Source organism: Notolepis coatsorum (assembly GCF_963971535.1).
Source record: "Notolepis coatsorum genome assembly, chromosome: 4".
Classification (NCBI taxonomy): Eukaryota; Metazoa; Chordata; class Actinopteri; order Aulopiformes; family Paralepididae; genus Notolepis; species Notolepis coatsorum.
The window spans coordinates 57,006,526-57,027,961 of record NC_140168.1 but is presented as its reverse complement, the minus strand read 5'-3'; the positions used below and the strand labels follow the sequence as shown (position 1 = coordinate 57,027,961).

Here is a 21,436-nt window from a genome sequence, read left to right as displayed (position 1 = left end):
CGCGCGGAAATAGGCTGTCTATTGCCATTCTCTTTGACAAACTCTAACCTTAACCAGCTCCTTAACAGCGCCTAAACTTAACCGTTCTAACCTTAACCAACTCCGAAACAATGCCTAACCTTAACCTTAACCATGCCTAACCTTAACCATAGAAATTATATTGCCATTCTCTTTGACAAACTCTAACCTTAACCAGCTCCTTAACAGCGCCTAAACTTAACCGTTCTAACCTTAACCAACTCCGAAACAATGCCTAACCTTAACCTTAACCTTAACCATGCCTAACCTTAACCGGCGAAAGAATACACGTTAAAAAAAAAATCACGTTAAAAAAAAAATATTCAATGGGATTCGAACTCGCCAGCAAACGAGCCATAGGATCCACAGCCATGTAGTCTTGCCAATTGAGCTATTTCTAGATAATGAATAAGGGGCGGTGACTTATATATATTGAGCTCCGCTCGTGTCGAACCAAGGCGGGATCTCATGCGCATGCGCGGGCACCTCGCGCACGCACGCACGCACCTGAGCGAGCACGCCGCCGCCGGTGCACGCACGGGCGCTGGGCGGCGGAAAATGAAAGGCGCATTACCGCACGCCACTACGGTAGAATGCTTCCGCATTCTTGCACTGCTTGCTTATCATTAAGGAAAAGGCGGCCCGGACTGCAGTGGCTCCTGATGGAACGCACTGCTAGGCTCCTGCTGCCACATCGTGAATACACACTTCAAACACGCACACACGCACGTGACATTGTCCCACATAGTCTTTGTTATTTTATTCTACTATCAGGGATGTTTTCCAATACTAATATTGTGTTTTAGCCCTGGCTATATCGGTCACAGACACACGTCACACATACACCTCCACTGCACGTCACAGAGCAGCACAGAGCAGCACAGAGCAGAGCAGCACAGAGCAGCACAGAGCAGAGCAGCACGTCACAGAGCAGCACAGAGCAGCACGTCACAGAGCAGAGCAGCACAGAGCAGAGCAGCACAGAGCAGAGCAGCACAGAGCAGCACAGAGCAGAGCAGCACAGAGCAGCACAGAGCAGAACGTCACAGAGCAGCACAGAGCAGAGCAGCACGTCACAGAGCAGCACAGAGCAGAGCAGCACAGAGCAGAGCAGCACAGAGCAGAGCAGCACAGAGCAGCACGTCACATAGCAGCATGACACAGAGTAGCATGACACATAGCAGCATGACACAGAGTAGCATGACAGAGTAGCATGACACAGAGTAGCATGACAGAGTAGCATGACACAGAGCAGCATGACAGAGTAGCATGACACAGAGTAGCATGACACAGAGTAGCATGACACAGAGTAGCATGACACAGAGCAGCATGACACAGAGTAGCATGACACATAGCAGCATGACACAGAGTAGCATGACAGAGTAGCATGACACAGAGTAGCATGACAGAGTAGCATGACACAGAGTAGCATGACACAGAGTAGCATGACAGAGTAGCATGACACAGAGCAGCATGACACAGAGTAGCATGACAGAGCAGCATGACACAGAGCAGCATGCCACAGAGTAGCATGACAGAGTAGCATGACACAGACTAGCGCCACACAGAGCAGCATGACACAGAGCAGCATGACACATAGCAGCATGACACATAGCAGCATGACACAGAGCAGCATGACACAGAGCAGCATGACACAGAGCAGCATGACACAGAGTAGCATGACACAGAGCAGCATGACACATAGCAGCATGACACAGAGTAGCATGACACAGAGCAGCATGACACATAGCAGCATGACACATAGCAGCATGACACATAGCAGCATGACACAGAGTAGCATGACACAGAGCAGCATGACACATAGCAGCATGACACAGCGTAGCATGACACAGAGCAGCATGACACAGAGCAGCATGACACAGAGTAGCATGACACAGAGCAGCATGACACAGAGTAGCATGACACAGAGCAGCATGACACAGAGTAGCATGACACATAGCAGCATGACACAGAGTAGCATGACACAGAGCAGCATGACACAGAGTAGCATGACACAGAGTAGCATGACACAGACTAGCGCCACACAGAGCAGCATGACACAGAGCAGCATGACACAGAGTAGCATGACACAGAGCAGCATGACACAGAGCAGCACGGTACCAATCCACTCCCTCACCTGGGACCAATGAATATAGGTCAGACACCTTTCTCCCAACAGCCCCGTCGCCATCCCTCCGTCCATCTATCCATCCCTCCTCCCTTCATCTCCACCCACCTCCCTCCTCTCTGACCTGGGTCACTGTCATTCACATGAATGCTTTAATGCCATAACATTACTACTGCAGTAAGTGTACTGAAGGTGACAGCGTGTCATAGTTTAGGATATTGTTGAGTTGTGTGTGTTTTATCTTCCTTCTTCTCTACTTCACATTGTAAAATTATGGATAATCTTTCAAATTGATGACTTGTTGTTGGTCCTCACTTCTTCAGCTCTTATGGTCAGGGTGTCAGTTTAGATTGAGAATGAAGGGTTAGAGTAAGGGTTAAAGGGCAACACCACCCAAATAGAAAATTCCAATATGTTGTCTCCATGGCCTGAGAAGGTTCAATCAAAATGTGTGAACATGAGCTACTCTCTCATCAAGTCAGAAACCAGATTCAAACGTGTGATGTCACCTGGTATAAAGTCCGGAGCTGTTCAGTTGACAAATGAATGGGAGACTGATTTTAATTATGGACCCACGAAATGTTTGTTTTCTTCTTTATACCCAAATGAGCTCTAATAATTATCTTGTACTGTTCTCAGTTTTTAAACATAAAATTCACCCATTATACTTCCCCTGGATGCCCTCAGTGTCACCTATTAATATATTTCCCAATGCATTGTCTATGGAGCAGCGTCAGACTGCATACAGGTACCTGATCATCACACGTGTTGAGTTGTATCACTCTAGATTCTGGATTTGGGTCCTGCAGTCTTTTTGGACCGTAGGAATAACATGTTTGAATTCTGAAATTGACGTAGTTCCCCTTTTAAGGTTAAGCACGTATTAGAGAAGGTTAAGGTTAGGGCTAGTGGTTGGAAAGGAATGTAGTTAATGCATATCCTCACAAGTCTAGCCAACAGAGTCGCACGTGTGCACATGCGTGTGTGTGTAAATGTTGTTTGACGTGCATATGGTCATGGCACATGGTGTGTTCATATCGTGTTCCCCATGAGCGAGTACTCACAATGTCTAAAGGAAGCTTCTTGAGAACCTTGTACCGTTTCTTTGGCTCCAGTTTGTAGATGTTCTTGTCTGTGACCAGCAGGCCCCGGTCTGTGCTTCTGTTGAACCTGTTCATCTGAGAGAGCGGGAGGCAGGGAAAGAAAGAAACAAATCATTCAAGTTCATCTTCCAGGTTTCTGACACTCCAGAGGAACTCTTCTGTGGCTGTCTGCCACTCTGTCGGAACAGAGACAGGCCTTCCTTTTTTACTTCCAAACAAATAGACCTGTTCGCTGTATACAAACATACCGTGTTCAAGCCAATCAGCAATACCAACTGAGTCAAGTTACGCCGGACCTGCGCGAGCTGCTGCGCTAAAATAATACGATGGGGCTCTATGGAGAAACCATGACACTCCCCTGACTAAAAGTTGTTTCAAAGAAAACGGCTGGATGTCATTTAGCCAAATCAGCACGGCTGTGAGTGTGAGTCTTTCACCTTTTACATATCTAGCTTTGGCATGGATTGATTGTTTGGATTGCTAGCATGGCTAACAAATGCAAATATTATTGTATTCTGCCCCGTTATTCTGACCAGGATTATGTTCCTTTCTGTTCCGGTGATGCGTGCGCACACTGAGTCTGACGTATACAGCGAACAGGTCTATACGCCCAGGAATATCAAGACACAATGTTTTAATGTATCTATGGAAGGATAATTACAGCCTTTTTTTGGTCATATGTAGATGGTTCTTCAGCCTGAGAGAACAAGAACAAGTTGAAACTGGAATACGTCATTTGGTTCTCTGGAGAACACCACACAAACATCAGCAACGATATAGCCACCATTAATGCTAAATGAGTCGTAAGCGCAATCGCTTAATTCATGTATTTATTTATTGCTAAATCAGCCTCATCTAGCATAAATCAGAGTCAGGCTGTTGATTTAAAGACCCAGTACAATGATGTTTTAATTCAGTCATAAATTGCTTATTGTGGAATGTTAATGTCAATATAATGTAATGTTAATATATTCTTTTCAGCTTCAGAAGCCAACTCTGAGCAGGCTGATGGAACGTGGCCTTCTATTCACTAGACACTAATATAATACTTGACTGTTAAGCACTAGAACTGGGGTGGTGAGGACCAGGCCTAGATGTGACTGATGGGCCAATCAGACATAGTGGGATTGACTGATCAGAGTAACTTGTGTATATTAAGGGATATTACAGAGGAAGCCGATTGGATATTTGGATAAAAATTGCTTGATTTTGTTGATATCCAGGGGGATAGACCTTAGTCATAATTTTCACAACAACAACAGCTCTAACTTTCTTACCTTAAGAATCTTCTTTAGGTAGATTTGAGGTGAATTAGTCAACAATTATTGAACAAGTTGTGACGCCCATTCATTTAGCATTCACAGAGGCAACAAGGGGTAGAACACATAGTAGCTTACTACAAAAACCTAGGGGTCCGCAAGGACGACTTCAAGCTGGAAATGGTAACAACAGATGAGGTACTCAATAAACTGAGCGCCCTCCAACCTAACAAGGCCACTGGCCATGACAACATCCCCTCCAAATTCCTCAGAGACTCAGCAGCCGCCATCACCCCAATCATCACACACATAATAAACCTCTCCATAAAACAGGGACACGTCCCCAAGGACTTCAAAATTGCGAGGGTGACCCCTCTGCACAAAAAGGGCAGCAAATTAGACCCAGGCAACTACCGCCCTGTTTCTATTCTCACCTCCATCTCGAAAGTCATGGAAAAAATAGTCTACGAACAGGTCGAAAAGTACCTAGCGGAAAAAAATCTAATCTACGAATTCCAATCTGGCTTCAGAACATCCCACTCCACTGACACATGCCTTCTCTATTTGAATGACCACATCAAACAAGAGGTGGACGCAGGCAAATACTGCGGCATGGTCATGCTGGACCTACAAAAGGCCTTTGACACGGTCAATCACTCCATTCTGATTGACAAGCTAAAAGCAATTGGTTTTGATAGTCTATCAGTGAGCTGGATGCAATCCTACCTTGAGGGGAGGGAACAGATGGTGGAGGTAAACGGTACCCTATCCCCCCCTCTCACAGTGAGCTGTGGTGTTCCACAAGGAAGCATACTAGGACCGCTACTGTTCCTAATTTATGCAAATGACATGTCGTCAGCTTGTGACTGCAACTTGTTCCTGTTTGCGGACGACTCAGCCCTGCTGGTCTCTGACAAGAACAAGTTACAGGTTGAAAAAACCCTCAGCTCGGAACTAGGCAGAATCTGCATATGGCTCGCTGATAACAAACTATCATTACACATGGGCAAAACAGAGTCCATTCTCTTCGGTTCAAATAACAAACTCAGCAAGACCGACGGCTTCTCAGTTACAGTGGGTGACAATATTGTCACAAGGAAAGATGAAATTACCTACCTGGGTTCCATCCTAGAGGCTAATCTCTCCTGTGACAAAATGGCATCCAATGTAATAAAAAAAGTCAACCAACGAACTCGATTCTTGTACCGGATCTCCTCTCTGGTAAACAAGAATACCCTGAAGACTCTGGCAGGAGCACTCATTCAGGGGTACTACGACTATGCTTGCACCTCATGGTACCAAAGCACCTCAAAGGCGCTAAAAACAAAATTACAAACATCTCAAAACAAACTGGTCAGACTACTGCTTGACCTTACTCCTAGAACCCACCTCACCCCTGCCCACTTTGACAACCTAGGATGGCTTAGAGTAGATGACAGAGTACAGCAACTTGCAATGGGCCTGGTCTACAAGATACACTACACGACCAAGGTACCCATGTACATGGCAAAATACTTCCCAAAGGTCAGTGAATACCACGATCACAACACCAGAGGGAGCTCCACAAATCATGTTAAACCCAGATTCGGCTCAAATAAGGGACTAAACACGTTTCGCAATTATGCCACATCAATGTGGAACGCCCTACCCAAAGCTGTAAAGGAATGTGGATCACTACCCACTTTCAAAACCTCTCTCAAGAGACACCTACGGGAGACTGCAATTCAACACTGGCCCCTGTAAATATCCTAACCCAACCCCCTCCAATGTACAGTCATTTACCTAGTATGGTTTTGTCAATAGTCCAATGTACAATTTTGTTTGTTTGTACAGAGTCTCCCCCCCCTCAATGTACAGTTTTGCTTGTTTATACAGTGTGCCCCCCCCCCCCCAACCACCTCCAATGTAAATTACCCAGTATGGTTGTCAATATCCCAGTGTACCCAACCCCCCCCACCCAACCTCCTCCAATGTACAGTTTCTACGTCAAATGTATATACTCCCTTTTCTTGACTCCTTCTGTATCACAAACAGTACTGTATTTGCAAATCTGGTATGTCATAAATGTATAGATGTAGCAGTACTGACTATCTGTATGTCATGTATGTCATATATGTCCTGATGAATTGAAAATGGGGGACCCTGGTGTAAACAAGACGAAAGTCTTTCTCTGGTCTGCATCCCCTTAACAATTGTGTGTATTGAGCTGTACTGTATTGTACCCATTCTGCAATCTGTTAATAAAGTTTTCAATCAATCAATCAATCAATCAACACTTTGTTGGCGTTTGTTTCGTAATTACCGAAGAATAAAATGATGCATCCCAGTTTCAACCGGTTCTTAAACCACTCTCTCTCTCTCTCTCTCGAGTCTGACGCTGAAGAAAAATAAAAAGAAAGTGTGTTTCCTTTAAAGAAAGAGTTATTCTTTTTTTCTCTGTTCACAGTATCAGTCTCCCATTTCCCATAATATGCTTATGCGGTAAACGCGGTCCCTAGGAATTGGTTTTGTCCTGGAATCCTTGCCTTCTAAGAGTCACGATAAGGAGAATATAGTCATTATTACCCACTGCTGCTACACACTGATAAGAGCCCCCAAAGCCCCTTGGATAATGTACACGACCAGTGGACTCCATTTCTGTTCACTTAAAGACAAGTCAGGCAGCCATTTGAAATCTACACTTCAATGGGGTTATAAAGAGGGGGGGGGGTGCTTTTGAAATGAGTTCCAAGTGATTTGAGCTACAATTTGCGTTCTTTGAGGCAGTGATGTTGAAAGATGCACTGACAGAATACGGAATAGTGTGAATGAAAGGGGACACCTAGGGGGGATGAAAAAAAAAGAATGATAAAAACATAATAATAATAATTACCTATGCATACCCCTGAATAGAGTTCACTTTATTCAACTCAGTCAGTGAACAGGCACACCACCTCCTATGATGATATGTGATGTCACCCGTATGTAAGACCTGATCCATAGACGATGAACGGGACAGGGCCTGTCTGGAGGGGTAAAATGTCCATTCTCACACCCAAGTAAGGTTTATATTCTAATATTTCTAACAGGTAGGTCTGAATTAGAATTTAAACCTCATTTGAGTTTTAAGAGCTCAAACAAACATTCCATGGGCCCACAAGGTCTATGGAGAGCATAGGTTCTCTTTGTGATGTCTAGCTTTAGGAGAGAGTGGTGCGTACGACTGCATTGTCCTAGAGGGGTATGGTAATTCCCACACCTGTGACTTCTTAAAAGTAGGTGGGTGTTCCGTTTTAAAAACGAATAGACAGAAACTCCTTGTGGCAAGAGGCAAACAGTAGCGGTCTAGAGTATTCCTGTCAGACATACCTTCCTACAGTAGCCAGAGAAGAGGACCTGACTGAACTGGTCTTTGTTCCTCAGATCCTTGGAGACCTGAATGAAGCCAGAGCTCGTCTGGGGGCTGTCCCTCACCTGTTGACAAGGAGTGGAGAGTAATTAAGTACTTTTACTTTAAGCACCGGGCTGTCCCTCACCTGTCAAGTCAAGTCAAGTCAAGTCAAGAGTTTTATTTGTCACGGCATACGAGTATACAATGAAATGCGGGTGGTCTTGCCCGCAACAATGTGCAATACAGTGGTACAACATATAATAGAATCCAATACAAAAAACATTGTGCAATAACAGGTAGTGGAGAGTAATGGAGAGTAATCATGTACTTTTACATTTACATTACATTTAGTCATTTGGGTGAACGCTTTTATCCAAAGCAATTTACAAGTTCTGTACGACAAGTCATCAGGAAGGGTACAACTCTATCAGCTGAGTAACAATGTTCATCAAAGTGTTGAGTGCTACTGTAGGTTAGTTTATTAGGACAAGTGCATGACAGTAAGGTTAGTTAGGGTTAGATTTTTTTTTTTTTATTATTTGTATTATTATTTCAGATAATGGTTGAAGAAGTGCGTCTTTAGTCGACGGCGGAAGATTGGACAGGGTTTCGGCTGTCCTAACTGGGGTGGGTACTTTTACTTTAAGCACCGTCCTTCAGTTTGAGCTTTCCATCTTGGGGGAACATTACACTTTTACCCCACTCTCATTTCAAAGGAAATATCCCACTTTTTAGGAATCATTATCCTACATTTATCTGAACCATATGATTACGTGTTACTTTGAAGATAAAGGCTTTACATACATAATACATGATTGGTTGATAACATGACACACCATGCAAACTTTAGTCATCAGAACCAGCATAAGTGGACCACCAACCACCACAATAAATGTAAATGTCGATAAGTGTAAAACTGAACATATAGAATGTGTACTGTTACTTTTGATACTTAAAGGAACATGCCAACATTATGAGAAATGACTTCTCCAGAGTCAGACAAGAAGATAGATACCAATTTAAGATGAGATAAGATAAGAAAAGATAAGATAAGATATTCCTTTATTGATCAACTTGGGGAAATTCAGGCATCATAGCAGCATGGGGGGGGGGTACAAGTATGGAAATGGTAATAGTAGACATAAATATAGGCAATATAATTATAGTAGCCTACAGTAGAAAGGTGAAAATTGTAAACAATATAATTAACTCTGAATATAAGGATGAGCAATTTCCTCTGTGCGTTCAGTAGAAAGCTATACGGCTGCAAGCTAGCCTAGTTTAGCACAAATTAATGGAAGCAGATATACTGTAGAGAGAAATACACCTCTCCCAGAGTTTTAACCTAGGCTAATGGCCCATATCCACTTCCATGCATTTGTGCTAAACTAGGCTAGCTTGTAGCTGATAGCTTTCTAATGAACGCACAGAGAAAATTGGTATATCATCTTGTCTGATTCTGGAGAAGATGGTAATCGCATTTCCCATAATGTTGGGAAATAGTACAAATAATTAGTAGCTATTTATTCACTAAGTTAGTAAGGATCAGTGTACTTCTTCCACCACTGCCAGTGAAACCCAACGGACCAGATTACTTCTGCTGGGCAACGCCTGCAGATGGGACAGCAATAGCGTCTCCTCTCCATTAGCCAAAAAGAAACCTCTCTCCTGGCTCTCTCTCTCAAGCCACGTTATCGCTCTGATTCTCTAGGAGCAGCGGATCAAAGCCCCCGGCCTCAGGCTGCTGATACCAGACACTGGCTTTGAGGTGCCTCTCATAAGAGTGAGGCGACATGCTGGTGTGAAGTACAGTAGTAATAATAATAATAATAAAATGTATTTGTATAGCACCTTTCATACAGAAACTGCAGCTCAAAGTGCTTCACAACAGAAAAAAGACAGGCATAAAATGAGCACATAAAGTGCAGACATATAAAATCACAGTTTTTCACATTAGGATCTAACATCCCAACAGGTCACATTGTTTATGGTTTGATTCAGTTTTAAATAGACAATAATAAAAAGAGTAAGATAAAGAGTAAAATAGTGCAATAGTGCAGTGCATTAAAATAGTAACAGTAGTAAAAGAACGACACCTAAAACTGTATCAATAGGCGAAACCTCAGATAAAGGATGACAAAACAAAAAATGAAGGGTCGTCCAGATGGTGAGTAGAGTGCTTTCATGCGTTTGGGTGATGACACACGGTCTGAGGAGGGAGCTTAAGCTACAAATAATAAATGGTAAATGGCTACATTTATATAGCAGCTTTTATCCAAAGGGCTTTACAATTTGTTCCTCACATTTTACCCCTATTCACTCACACATTCACACACCGATGGCGGAGGCGAGCATGCGAGGTGCCAAACTACTCATCGGGAGCAATTAGGGGGTTAAGCGTCTTGCTCAAGGACACTTTGAAACGCTGCCCGGGAGGAGCGGGAATCGAACCGGGAACCTCCGGATTACCAGACGACTGCTCTACCTACCACTGTCGCCCCCATCGCCACCGCCCCCCCCCCCCCCCCCCCAACTAACTGGCTCATTGTATTAAGCTGATGAAGCAGAAGGGGGTCATCTCTCCTGACGGCTCTAAAGTGAAAACAGTCTTGTTTCTGTCTGAGAGTACAGTATATGGGGGGGTGAATAACCATCCCACAGTTAAGTCTTTGTGGAGTCGATCATTTACTAGGGGGGGGGCGGTAGAGAGCAGGGAAGGGGTTAAGTGGGGCACCTCAAGTCAGGAGGTAGAGCTGGAAAGGGGTTAAGCGAGGCCCCTTGAAGTCACGGGACTAATGAAAATGACTTGTGCTGAGTGAATAAAAGACTTAGAAATGAAGAGGGTCGCTCTCTCACACGGTTCCAAGATTAACTACTTGTGAGCCAAACAAGCTCAAGATCAATCCCTAAATGAGTCGTGCGTGAGATTAATTTAGACCCAGGACAGAGGTTCGGTTTACAAAAAGCCAGTTCCATCAGTCAGTTATACGGCTGGCATTTACAGTGAAGCGCATCACATGTATGTGTGTGGTTTTAGTTTTGTCAATGATGTCATGTGGTAAGAGGGATGGACACGTTATGGTTTTGTGAGTCACACTGTAGCATCCTCGAGATTATTTTCTATAGAGAGCTGTTCTTTTCACCATCAAGTCCACAGATGACCTTCTATAGTGCTCTGAAAGTACGTTCAGACAGACTGCACCGAGACATTGACCAATAAACTAGCTCAACTGCAACAACACAATATTGTATTATATATCTTCAATATCTGAAGGCTACAGTCTATTTCATATTCCTTGTGAAGATCATGCCTGTGTTTATTTCATGGTGGCAGGTTAATTTTCTCAAATTGCTCACAGATCGCTAACGTTGTCGTGTCCCTGACGAAGACGGACAGGAGCACTTGGATTGGTCCCCGGGCATGGCCCCACGCCACAGCCCATGTCTGCTCCTGGCTACGCTTGGGGGAAGTATGATGGGATGGGTCAAGCGCAAAGGACAACCCAAAGATTGTGTGTTCCTGTGTGTGCCACCCATCGCATATATGTGTGTCGCTGCATGACGACATTGTCATGCAGTGTGCATGTGTGCAATGAATAAAGACTTCTTCAAAGTCCAGTTTAATCTAGTGAAAGGAGAATATGTCGGCCCACTTTGTTCTCGTGAAAGAGGAGAAGTCAATTTGTTCTACGTTGATCTACTTTTCTCTAGAGAGAGAGAACAATACTTCGGTCCACTCTTGTCTACCGTGTGTCTTACGTTTCCTAGATAGTCCCTCTCCCAGGCGCGGCCCACGCCCCAGTCCTTCCTCTCCCCGCTCAGAACTGCCAGAGCTGCCACCTTGGCCGCACCTCTGCCATGTCGGACGGTGGGATGTTCTTCACTATCTGCCTCGCCCGCCATCTGACGAGGGAACAGAGACGGAGAGGGTACACAAGGAATTTAATAAACACGCCACAGATGCAACGGGAAAGCGTGTGATACTCATTCAACACATTCTACAAGCATTAAAAAAGATTGTAGGGTTATCTGTAGAGGCAAATAATTCCCTAAAGAACACCCCCCCCCCCCCCCCCCCTCATAACCCACATTCAATGATGCTTGTAGTTGCTGTGAATCAAATTCAAACTCAAGCCCCGCCCTATTTTCTTGATCCTCCAATTGCACCGGTTGCTTCCCTCTGACAAACAAAAGTTGTTTAGGTATTTGTCAGATTTGTCAGTGGGGCCTGACCTGCGATACAGCATCACCGTGATCTGGTGGAACTGCACCAGGGTGGCGGGCGGGGACGGGCCACTCCACGCTCTTGCCGTAGTCGGCCATGGTGCGCACGCCGGCGAACCTCCGCTCCACCTCCCAGAAGTGGGCCTTGACCTTGTAGCGCTTGTAGCAGCCCATGATGGTGTAGATGGCCCTCATCCGCCTGCTCCGCATGCGGGCCAGAGCCCCACGCCACACTACGGTACGGGTAGAGGAAGAGAGGAGGAAGAGGAGCGATGACACGGAAAGAGAAAAAAGGAAAAGAAAAGGAGAACAGCATGAGAGAGAGAGAGAGAGAGAGAGAGAGAGAGATGAGAGAGAGAGAGAGAGAGAGAGAGAGAGAGAGAGAGAGAGAGAGAGAGAGAGAGAGAGAGAGAGAGAGAGAGAGAGAGAGAGAGAGAGAGAGAGAGAGAGAGAGAGAGAGAGGGGAGGGAGGAGGAGGAGGAAGTTGTCAGAGAAGCTCGCAGTCAAAGTCTCACATTCTGACGCTACAGACTTGCCACTCTCCCCCGCTGAGTTCAACTAAAAGTTGTGCTCCAGTTAAGAGGAGCCGGCGCTCGCTGCAGATCCACCAGAGAAGGTGGTCACGAGAGGACGGAGGAGAAAAAGAGGGCATTTCAACGGGGCGAGGGATGTAATTGAATTTAACGTAACGATCGTCGCTTCGCATTCATTAGCGCAATTATCCTCATCGTGTCTCTGCTATCTGTGATTTAACTCGGCGGATGAATCGCAGTGAAACACGACCAGGGGAAGGATAATCGCAGCGCTGAGTGCAAATTAAATTAAATTGTGCAAATAATTTTTATTCAGAACGTGGTTGGAGATGGTGATGTGGTGTGTGTGATTCGTGCAGATCTAAAGCTCACTGACATGCGAGCTGTCTCTGGTATTTAATTAGATCTGGCTGCTAATGCATAGGGCCTCCAGACAGATCAATACACTTTCATTCCCATAATAGCAGGACTTTATTTTACATTACTTTAATTTCATACATCTAGCTGAGGGTGAACAATGGAAGATGATAATGTCGATGACGACGATGACGATGACGATGATGATGATGATGATGGTGGTGGTGGCCCATAATGAATCTCACATTACTGACGACTCAAATCTTCAGGTCAGGAAAACATGACGTAGGCAATGGTTGCTACTAGCAAGCACAGCGCTACAACTGCTACTACTAATAGAAGCTACTGTAGTTTGCATATTTTCAACCTGAATACAGCAGTGCATGCTGCAAAACACCTAAACGCATGTAGCATACCCAAAACAGTGTTTTAAAATGTAAACTACAATCTGAGATCGGAGCTCAAACTTTTCCCACTCCCGACATCTGAGCTCAGTGGCCGTCAGTATTTTTCCGACTTGGAACTCAGCAAACCTCCCCACCGCATGTATATTTCCCTCCCACCCACCCACCCCCTCCTAATGTACAGTCCCCTCCCCATCATATGTATATACTCTGTCAGGATCTAGGGGTAACAGTACTGTATATTTGAATACCGCTTATGTCACAAATGTATCAGTACTAAATACCTATATGTCCCTATGCCATAAATGTCATGTATGTTGTGTATGTCATAAATGTCTATATGAATTGAAAATGGGGGACCCTGATGGAAACAAGACAAACGTCTTTCTCAGGTCTGCATCCCCTTAACAATTGTATGTATTGAGCCGTACTGTATTGTACCCATTCTGCAATCTGTTAAATAAAGTTTTCATTCGTTCATTCATTCAAACCTTCCAGTTGGGACTTCTCCTGAACATCACAGACGGTGGCTCTGGTTCCCCCCACCGCCACTAGGGGGCCGTACCTTCTGTAGAAACAGCACCAGGATGGGGATGAGAGCGGCCCTCTCCTGCTCCAGCGCGAAGAGGGACCGGGGCGTTCGGACAAACAGCTTTGGTATGCCCGTAGGCCACGTCGTCATGGAAACCGTTCTGGGTGACGATGGCCTCCACAGCCTCCCTGTCGGTGGGCATCATGTGGTTTGGCCAGGTGAACTCGCACGTCATCTTATACCTACGGTCCCAGCGGGGGAGAAGGAAGACAGGAATGGTTGTGGTAAAAATTGGATGTTTTTTTTCCTGTATCATTGAATCCTTGATGCTTGAAACTGTGCTGATCCAACTGTATCCTAAATCTTGAACTGAGAAATCAATTGAGTGTGAAGTTGTTTCTGACCTTTGCAGGAAGCGTGCGTACGGTTGACGGTAGGCAAAACCTGCCCTGCGTACTCTGACGTTCTCCAGCAGGCCCAGGTACGCCACCTGGTGTCGGCAGCGACCGTCGTCAAACAGTACCGGGGACTTCACCTCGTTGGGCTTCACACATCGTACATAGTATGGCTCCTGCAATACAAGACAGAAGTATATATAGATATACATGCATGAACTCGACATATTAACATTCTTAATCTTGGGCAGCAGTGGCCTAAAGGTTATAGAGAAGCAGGCTTGTAACCGGAAGGTCACAGGTCCGATCCCCCAGCCCAGGCAGAACAAATCTGAGTGGGGAAGTGAATGAATAACTCTCTCCTGTCCCTCAATACCAACTCGCTGAAGTGCCCCTTGAGCAAGGCACTTAACCCCCAACTGCTCCAGTGGAGTTGCTCAGTGGCCAACGGCGTCAGACTGTGGTTTTACTGTGTGGCTGCCAGGTGTGAATGGAACTGTGTGAATGTGAAGCAAAGCGTTGCTGAAAAAGAGCATTCTTGCTCAGAGAACTCTGGTGAATAAAGGTTAAAAAAAAAAAAAAAATTAAATGGGCCAACGTTTATTTCCTGTTGCGCTGTTACAGCCTGCCTGTAAAACAAACAGAAGGAAGTTTGGTTTTGTTCCAGAGGCCATTCGACTGGTGAATGGCCACAGTACAAGGAATGGTCATTTATTATTATTATTAATATGCACCTTTTGACCCCTTGATTTGAAAATATTTGACGAAAATGTAATTTTTTTGTACTGACCGAATTTATTTATTAGACTTGACAGATCAACAATATAAGGATCATGTTTATAAGTGCAGCTGTTTGCCGTATGTATGCCTTAAATTGCAGTGGGGCGCCCCAGTGGCGAACCACACGCGCTCAGCCGCGACTCGGCCGACCCGGGTTCGACTCCCGAACCCGTCGTTATTTGCCGAATGTCTTCCCCCCACTCTGTCTCCCATTCCTCCTCTGTCTCTCTCTACTGGACTGCCCAGTAGCAATAAAGCGATAAAACGCCAAAAAAGTAACATTTAAAAAAAAAAATTGCCCCTTGCAGGACTAATACATTTTTTTTTATTGAATTGAATTGAATTGAATAATAATAATAGCTAACAGGAAATTCACCTGTTAGCCCAAGCTGTTCTCCTAGCAATGGAATTCCACTGAAAAGGTTTATAGTGTATATACTGTAGGTGGCAGGATGGCCTAGTGGTAGAGAGGCCAAAGGTTGCTGGTTTGACCCGCAGATAGGAGGGTGTATACTAGCAACTGGTGGGTGGCTGGTATTACATGCTTACCATTCACAGTGCCCTTAAGCAAGGCATTGAATCCCCAAACTGCTCCATTGTGGGAAACCCTGCACTCTGACATCTCTGATGAAATGAACATGTGTAGGGGACTATGTGTATATGTATCTAGGAGGTATATGCAGAAAGATTAACTTCACTTGCCTTGTGTAAATTGACAAAGTAATCTTCTCATCTTCTTGTGGGACAGTAATTTGAGACTAAATGGCATGTGAATGATAAAACACTGAATAATGGAAAGCAGTGATTGCTTTCCAAACTGGATTCATTGGCCTTAATCCATCTGGCAAAATCATAACAGAGACTCCTACAAGCACCGAGCTCATTCATCAACAGCCATATTTCACAGCATAAAACGACTAACTAGCATAGAATACTGTACCAACGGGAGCTTCTTGTTGTTCTGCACGACGGACGCCTGCGGCTTGACCGAGTCTCTCAGGGACACATGTCCCTGTCACATGAAAAAGAGGCCGCAGGACGCCAACTGAGCCTGTCCGTCACTCTCTGTCCCGAGGGATGAACTAGAAGCGGAACAAAGCTCCCAGCGTCTCGCTGCGTCTCCCCTGACGTCCATCCACATCAATGATACATACATACTCTACTGTATGCGTATGTATGTATGTATGTATGTATGAATGCAAACACACCACAAATCTAGCTCAATTCAACAGGGATCTTCCCAGCATAGAATGCTTTTTTTTCTCCCTTGTTTTTCTCCACATTGCACGTCCCCATGAGGTTGGATTCGCACTCTTCCCCAGGTTGTCCTTGTAAATAAGTAAATACGAATGTGTGACCGGGGGGGGGGGGGGGGGGGGGGGGGGTGCAGGTGTTCCTAGCCCTTGAAAGTGACCTAAAATGACAATAATAAAAAAACAAAAACAAGAAAAAACAAGCACAGCCCCCTAGGGGAGGCTCCCGTCACTTTGCCTCAGCTGCAGTGAGGCGCGACAGCAGGGTCATCCCAAAATAACAGCAGGAGACGTCAGACCTCACCCGGGGAGGGAGAGAGCTTGGATGGAGTGAGGTGCGCCGCAAGCTTATGTTGTCGCTAGGGCTGTCCCAGACTAAGAATTTGTATAGTCGACTTTGATTGGCCGAAAAATCCGACTGGTAGTCGACTATAAAAAAAATAGATTTTTTTCAAATAAATGTATAATATATATATATATTTATTTCATTCCATTTGGGCTGTGGGGGTGCTTAATGTCTGAAGGAGTCGACTGAAGGCTTCTTGTCCTCTGCGAAAGCATGCAATTGGTCCACTGATGGATACATCTTGATATTTGTCTAGTCTAGTGTGTTCATTAGATGGGTGAAATCCTCTTTCAGTGCCTCTGTGCCTGTTTCTTAGGCAGTTAGCCTCTCTGGTATGCGCGCCATTAGCGTTAGCCACGCTTCTAGGCCTCTTTGCTTTTGGAAAGAATGATAAAAAAAATTTCATTAGACAAAGGTTGGCAGTCGACTACGGCTCCTTTAGATCGATTAGTCGACTATTCGACTAATTGGGGTCAGCCCTAAGTGTCGCGCGTCCACGTCCCTCCCAGCTCCGAGCGCTCGACTGACCAGACCAGACAGACAAGAGAGAGAGAGAGAGAGAGAGAGAGAGAGAGAGAGAGAGAGAGAGAGAGAGAGAGAGAGAGAACTTAATGACACAAAAATAACAACGTATCGGTGTTGTGATGCACGTGGGGCCTATCATCCGTCGACCCCTTTTCTCCCCCTGAAAGAGAGACGGGGACACTGAGACAGACGATGTTGTAGCCCGTGTAAGAATAGTCTGTGACTCCAAGCAGGAGGAGTGGACGGGCTTGAGGAGGACGGTGCTGTTTTCTGCCCTTTCACCGCTGGTACCGGCCTCCAGTGTATCTGACAATGTGTCTAAAACACACTGCGTCAACCATTCAAAGTCACCACGTTTGACTAAAATGCCGCTTGTTTTCTGAAACGTTTTGCCATTGTGATATAGGTATCTGAGGAATCATTTCCTCCTCGTAACCCTTTCACTGCCGCACTACCAAACGGTTAACCCTTTCACTGCGACAATACACAGAAGGTTAACCCTTTCACTGCCACACGACAGCCGGTTAACCCCGACCGTCGATTGTGTGATAGTAAAGGGTTAACCTTCTGTCATGTGGCAGTGAAAGGGTTCATTTATAGACACTGTATTGAAGAGGTAGTTCACCCACCCATTTTTTTTAATAACATGTTCTCTTACCCAGAATGCTATCTGTTCTCTTACCCAGAATGCTATCTATCCATCCAGATCGCTTTGGTCGGTACCCAGATCATTCGTTTTGGCGATATCTGCTGTAGAGATATGATACGATCTGGATAGATAGATATTACGGGTAAAGGGGAATTATGTTTTCTTTTCAGATTTTCAGGAAACTAAATGCATCTCAGATGTTAGCCGGGCATTTTAGTATAATGTGGTGACTTTCATTGGTTTATATGTTTAACCCTTTCACTACCACACCACAGAGGGTTAACCTTTCACTACCACACTACAGACGGTTAACCGTCTGCAGTGTGGTAGTGAAAGGGTTAACCTTCTGTAGTGTGGTTGTGAAAGGGTTAACCCTTTGTCGTGTGGCAGTGAAAGGGTTAACATTCTGTATTGCGGCAGTGAAAGGGTTAACATTCTGTATTGTGGCAGTGAAAGGGTTAACTATTTGGTAGTGTGGTAGTGAAAGGGTTAAACAGTATTTCAGATACACTGGAGGACGGTGGCGGTGGTGAATTTACAATCTGTGACCTATCAGCCAAACGTGACTGACTGACCTTGCAGGCCAGGTTGTCCACCAACGCCACAATGGAGTTCTTGAAGAGGGAGGCTGCTGTCAGAGGACGCTTGGTGACTTCTGTGATGCTCAGCTGACCTTCTGGCCACATCTCCTTCAAGACCGGGTTGGCACTATGAGAAAGAGAGAGAGAGTGAGTTTGATTGATTGAAAATTGTATTAACAGATTGCAGAATGGGTACAATACAGTACAGCTCAATACACACAATTGTTAAGGGGATGCAGACCAGAGAAAGACTTTTGTCTTGTTTACATCAGGGTCCCCCATTTTCAATTCATCATAACATATATGACAGGAGAAGGTGGGAGAGAGAGAGAGAGAAAGGGAGGAGATAGGGTGGGGTCAGCAAGAGAGAAAGAAGGAAATACAGAGAGAGAGGGAAAGAGAGAAGAAGGGGGTCAGTGTGAGAGAGGGAGAGGGGGGTCAGTGTGTGTATGTGTGTGTATGTGTGTGTGTGTGTGTGTGTGTGTGTGTGTGTGTGTGTGTGTGTGTGTGTGTGTGTGTGTATGTGTGTGTGTGTGTGTGTGTGTGTGTGTGTGTGTGTGTGTGTGTGTGTGTGAGAGAGAGAGAGAGAGGGGGGGGGCAGTGAGAGAGGGGTGTAAAAGAGTAAAAGGGGTCAGTAAAAGAGATAGGGTGTGGTCAGCACGAGAGAAAGATAGAAGGAAATACAGAGGGAAAGAGAGAAGAAGGGGGTCAGTATGAGTGAGGGAGAGGGGGGTCAGTGTGTGTGTGTGTGTGTGTGTGAGAAAGAGAGAGAGAGAGAGAGAGAGAGAGAGAGAGAGAGAGAGAGAGAGAGAGAGAGAGAGAGAGAGAGAGAGAGAGAGGGGGGGGGGCAGTGAGAGAGGGGTGGGTAGAAAGAGAGGGTCAGTAAAAGAGAGAGAGAGAGAGAGAGAGAGAGAGAGAGAGAGAGAGAGAGAGAGAGAGAGAGAGAGAGAGAGAGGGTCAGAGAGAGGGGTGGGTAGAAAGAGAGGGTCAGAGAGAGAGGGAGAGAGAGATAAAGGGGGGAGATAAAGAGGCGGGGGTCAGTGAGAGAGGAAGGGAGATGGGACAGAAGAAAGGACAGAGTGAGGAAGCAACATTAGGCATGAGCCCCAAACACAGATAATAAGATGGACACAGATATTTGTATTATCTATTTATATTTTATATACTATAAAATAAAATGTATGTATGTTATGAGCACTCCTCCTGGCGCACCATCTGTTCGCTGTCAAAAACGACCTGTTGGACTGCTGTCAAAAAACTAACTGTAGGACTGCTGTCAAAAACGACCTGTAGAACTGCTGTCAAAAACTACCTGTAGGACTGCCCTGTCTCTTCGTTTGGACCCACATAAATATTAATAATCATATTTTAAAAGTTGCGCATCAAAAGAGATAAAGAAAAAGGTGTTTTCGCTCGTATCTCGGCTGCTCCTTGACGAGCAAGGACTCCCCTACATTTTCAAAAGCCTAGAGAAAGCTTGTCTTAAATCGTCATCATGAGTTATGCATGTGAAATAAATTATATTTATTGTGTGCGTGTGCTTTGTAGACCTATTTCAGAACCAACCCGAGAGTCACAGCTAGCTCCCTCTCCTCCTCCCCTCCTGCCCCTCCTCCCTCTCCTCCTCCTCCACCTCCCTCTCCTCCTCCTCCTCCCTCTCCTCCTCCCTCTCCTCCTCCCTATCCTCCCCTCCCCTCCTCCTCCTCCTCCCTCTCCTCCTCCTCCTCCCTCTCCTCCTCCTCCTCCCTCTCCTCCTCCCTCTCCTCCTCTCTCTCCTCCTCCTCCCTCTCCTCCTCCCTCTCCTCATCCTCCTCCCTCTCCTCCCTTTCCTCCTCCCTCTCCTCCTCCCCTCCCCTCCTCCCTCTCCTCCTCCTCCTCCCTCTCCTCCTCCCTCTCCTCCTCTCTCTCCTCCTCCTCCTCCTCCTCCTCCTCCTCCTCCTCCTCCTCCCTCTCCTCCTCTTCCTCCTCCCGCTCTCCTATGTTACTGCACTAAGAGCAGCCTTCACTTACGCCAATTCCAGAAATATTATTTATAGATAGCCTATAATTTATCTGTTCAAAAGTGATTGTGATTTGTCATGGGTTGTCATGGTATGCTGAATAATAATAATGCTTTTGTTCTCCAGACACACACTGTTCCAAATATTATGAAACATATTTCCACTACACCAAGTCAATAAAAGAAAAATAATGACTACAAGTATTACAAGCGGACATGGTGATCAAACATGGAAAACTACTTCATTGGAACCGGGGACATCCGCTCCTCTTTCCTCATGTATGGAAAACAGGCCACAAATGTCATATTTCGGCTATTTATCATTCTTATGTATGAATCACTTTAGAACTTTAGAAATCTTGAACATGGGCCAATTTATCATGGTTAAACCTTGTCTGCTCTATAAAGCTTTTTTTCGTTTGATTTTGTTTTCAGAACATCAGACAAATATTAAATTAGATTAGATACAACTTTATTGTCAGAGAACAACAAAATCTTTTGGGCGGCCTACATATTAGTCTATAAGCTGCATAGAAGAACACATGTGATTTAACCGGGGAGGGAAGGTGGGGTGTGCGCAAAGGCCTGCTGTTCTACACTCTTAACACAAAGTGTGCTAAATAGCACTAAAAGGGGTTCTTTGGCTTGTAATCATCTACAGGCTAAAATAAATAAATAAATAAAACAGGCCAAAGGGTTAATGTATACTATTGTATTGACCACATCGTTTTTGCAGACGATACACATTTATATTGCTCAGGAAGTAATTTAAAGGAACTTCTGTTTGATATTGAAAGTAGGGCTGTCACTAACGATTATTTTGTTATCGATTAATCTGTCGATTATTTTATCGATTATTCGATTAATCAAAACGATTAATTTACAAGAAAAACTACAACAATTGATTCTATTTGCAATTGAATATTTCAAATTGTTTTACTAGTATCCTCAGATCACATGGGTAGTTGCCTCTTTGACAC

The 21,436-nt window shown here is 45.0% G+C and overlaps 1 protein-coding gene across 1 annotated transcript in view; it reads right to left on the bottom strand.

The window, feature by feature from the left end:
* Positions 1-21,436, bottom strand: part of myo1g (myosin IG) — a 106,048-nt gene that overhangs the window by 55,414 nt on the left and 29,198 nt on the right. Inside the window, 10 exon segments of the mRNA XM_084313662.1 lie at positions 3,211-3,324; positions 7,857-7,961; positions 11,638-11,723; positions 11,726-11,781; positions 12,112-12,170; positions 12,172-12,335; positions 13,949-14,051; positions 14,053-14,170; positions 14,333-14,499; positions 18,452-18,584. Of these exon segments, the coding sequence (XP_084169788.1) occupies positions 3,211-3,324; positions 7,857-7,961; positions 11,638-11,723; positions 11,726-11,781; positions 12,112-12,170; positions 12,172-12,335; positions 13,949-14,051; positions 14,053-14,170; positions 14,333-14,499; positions 18,452-18,584 (1,105 nt within the window).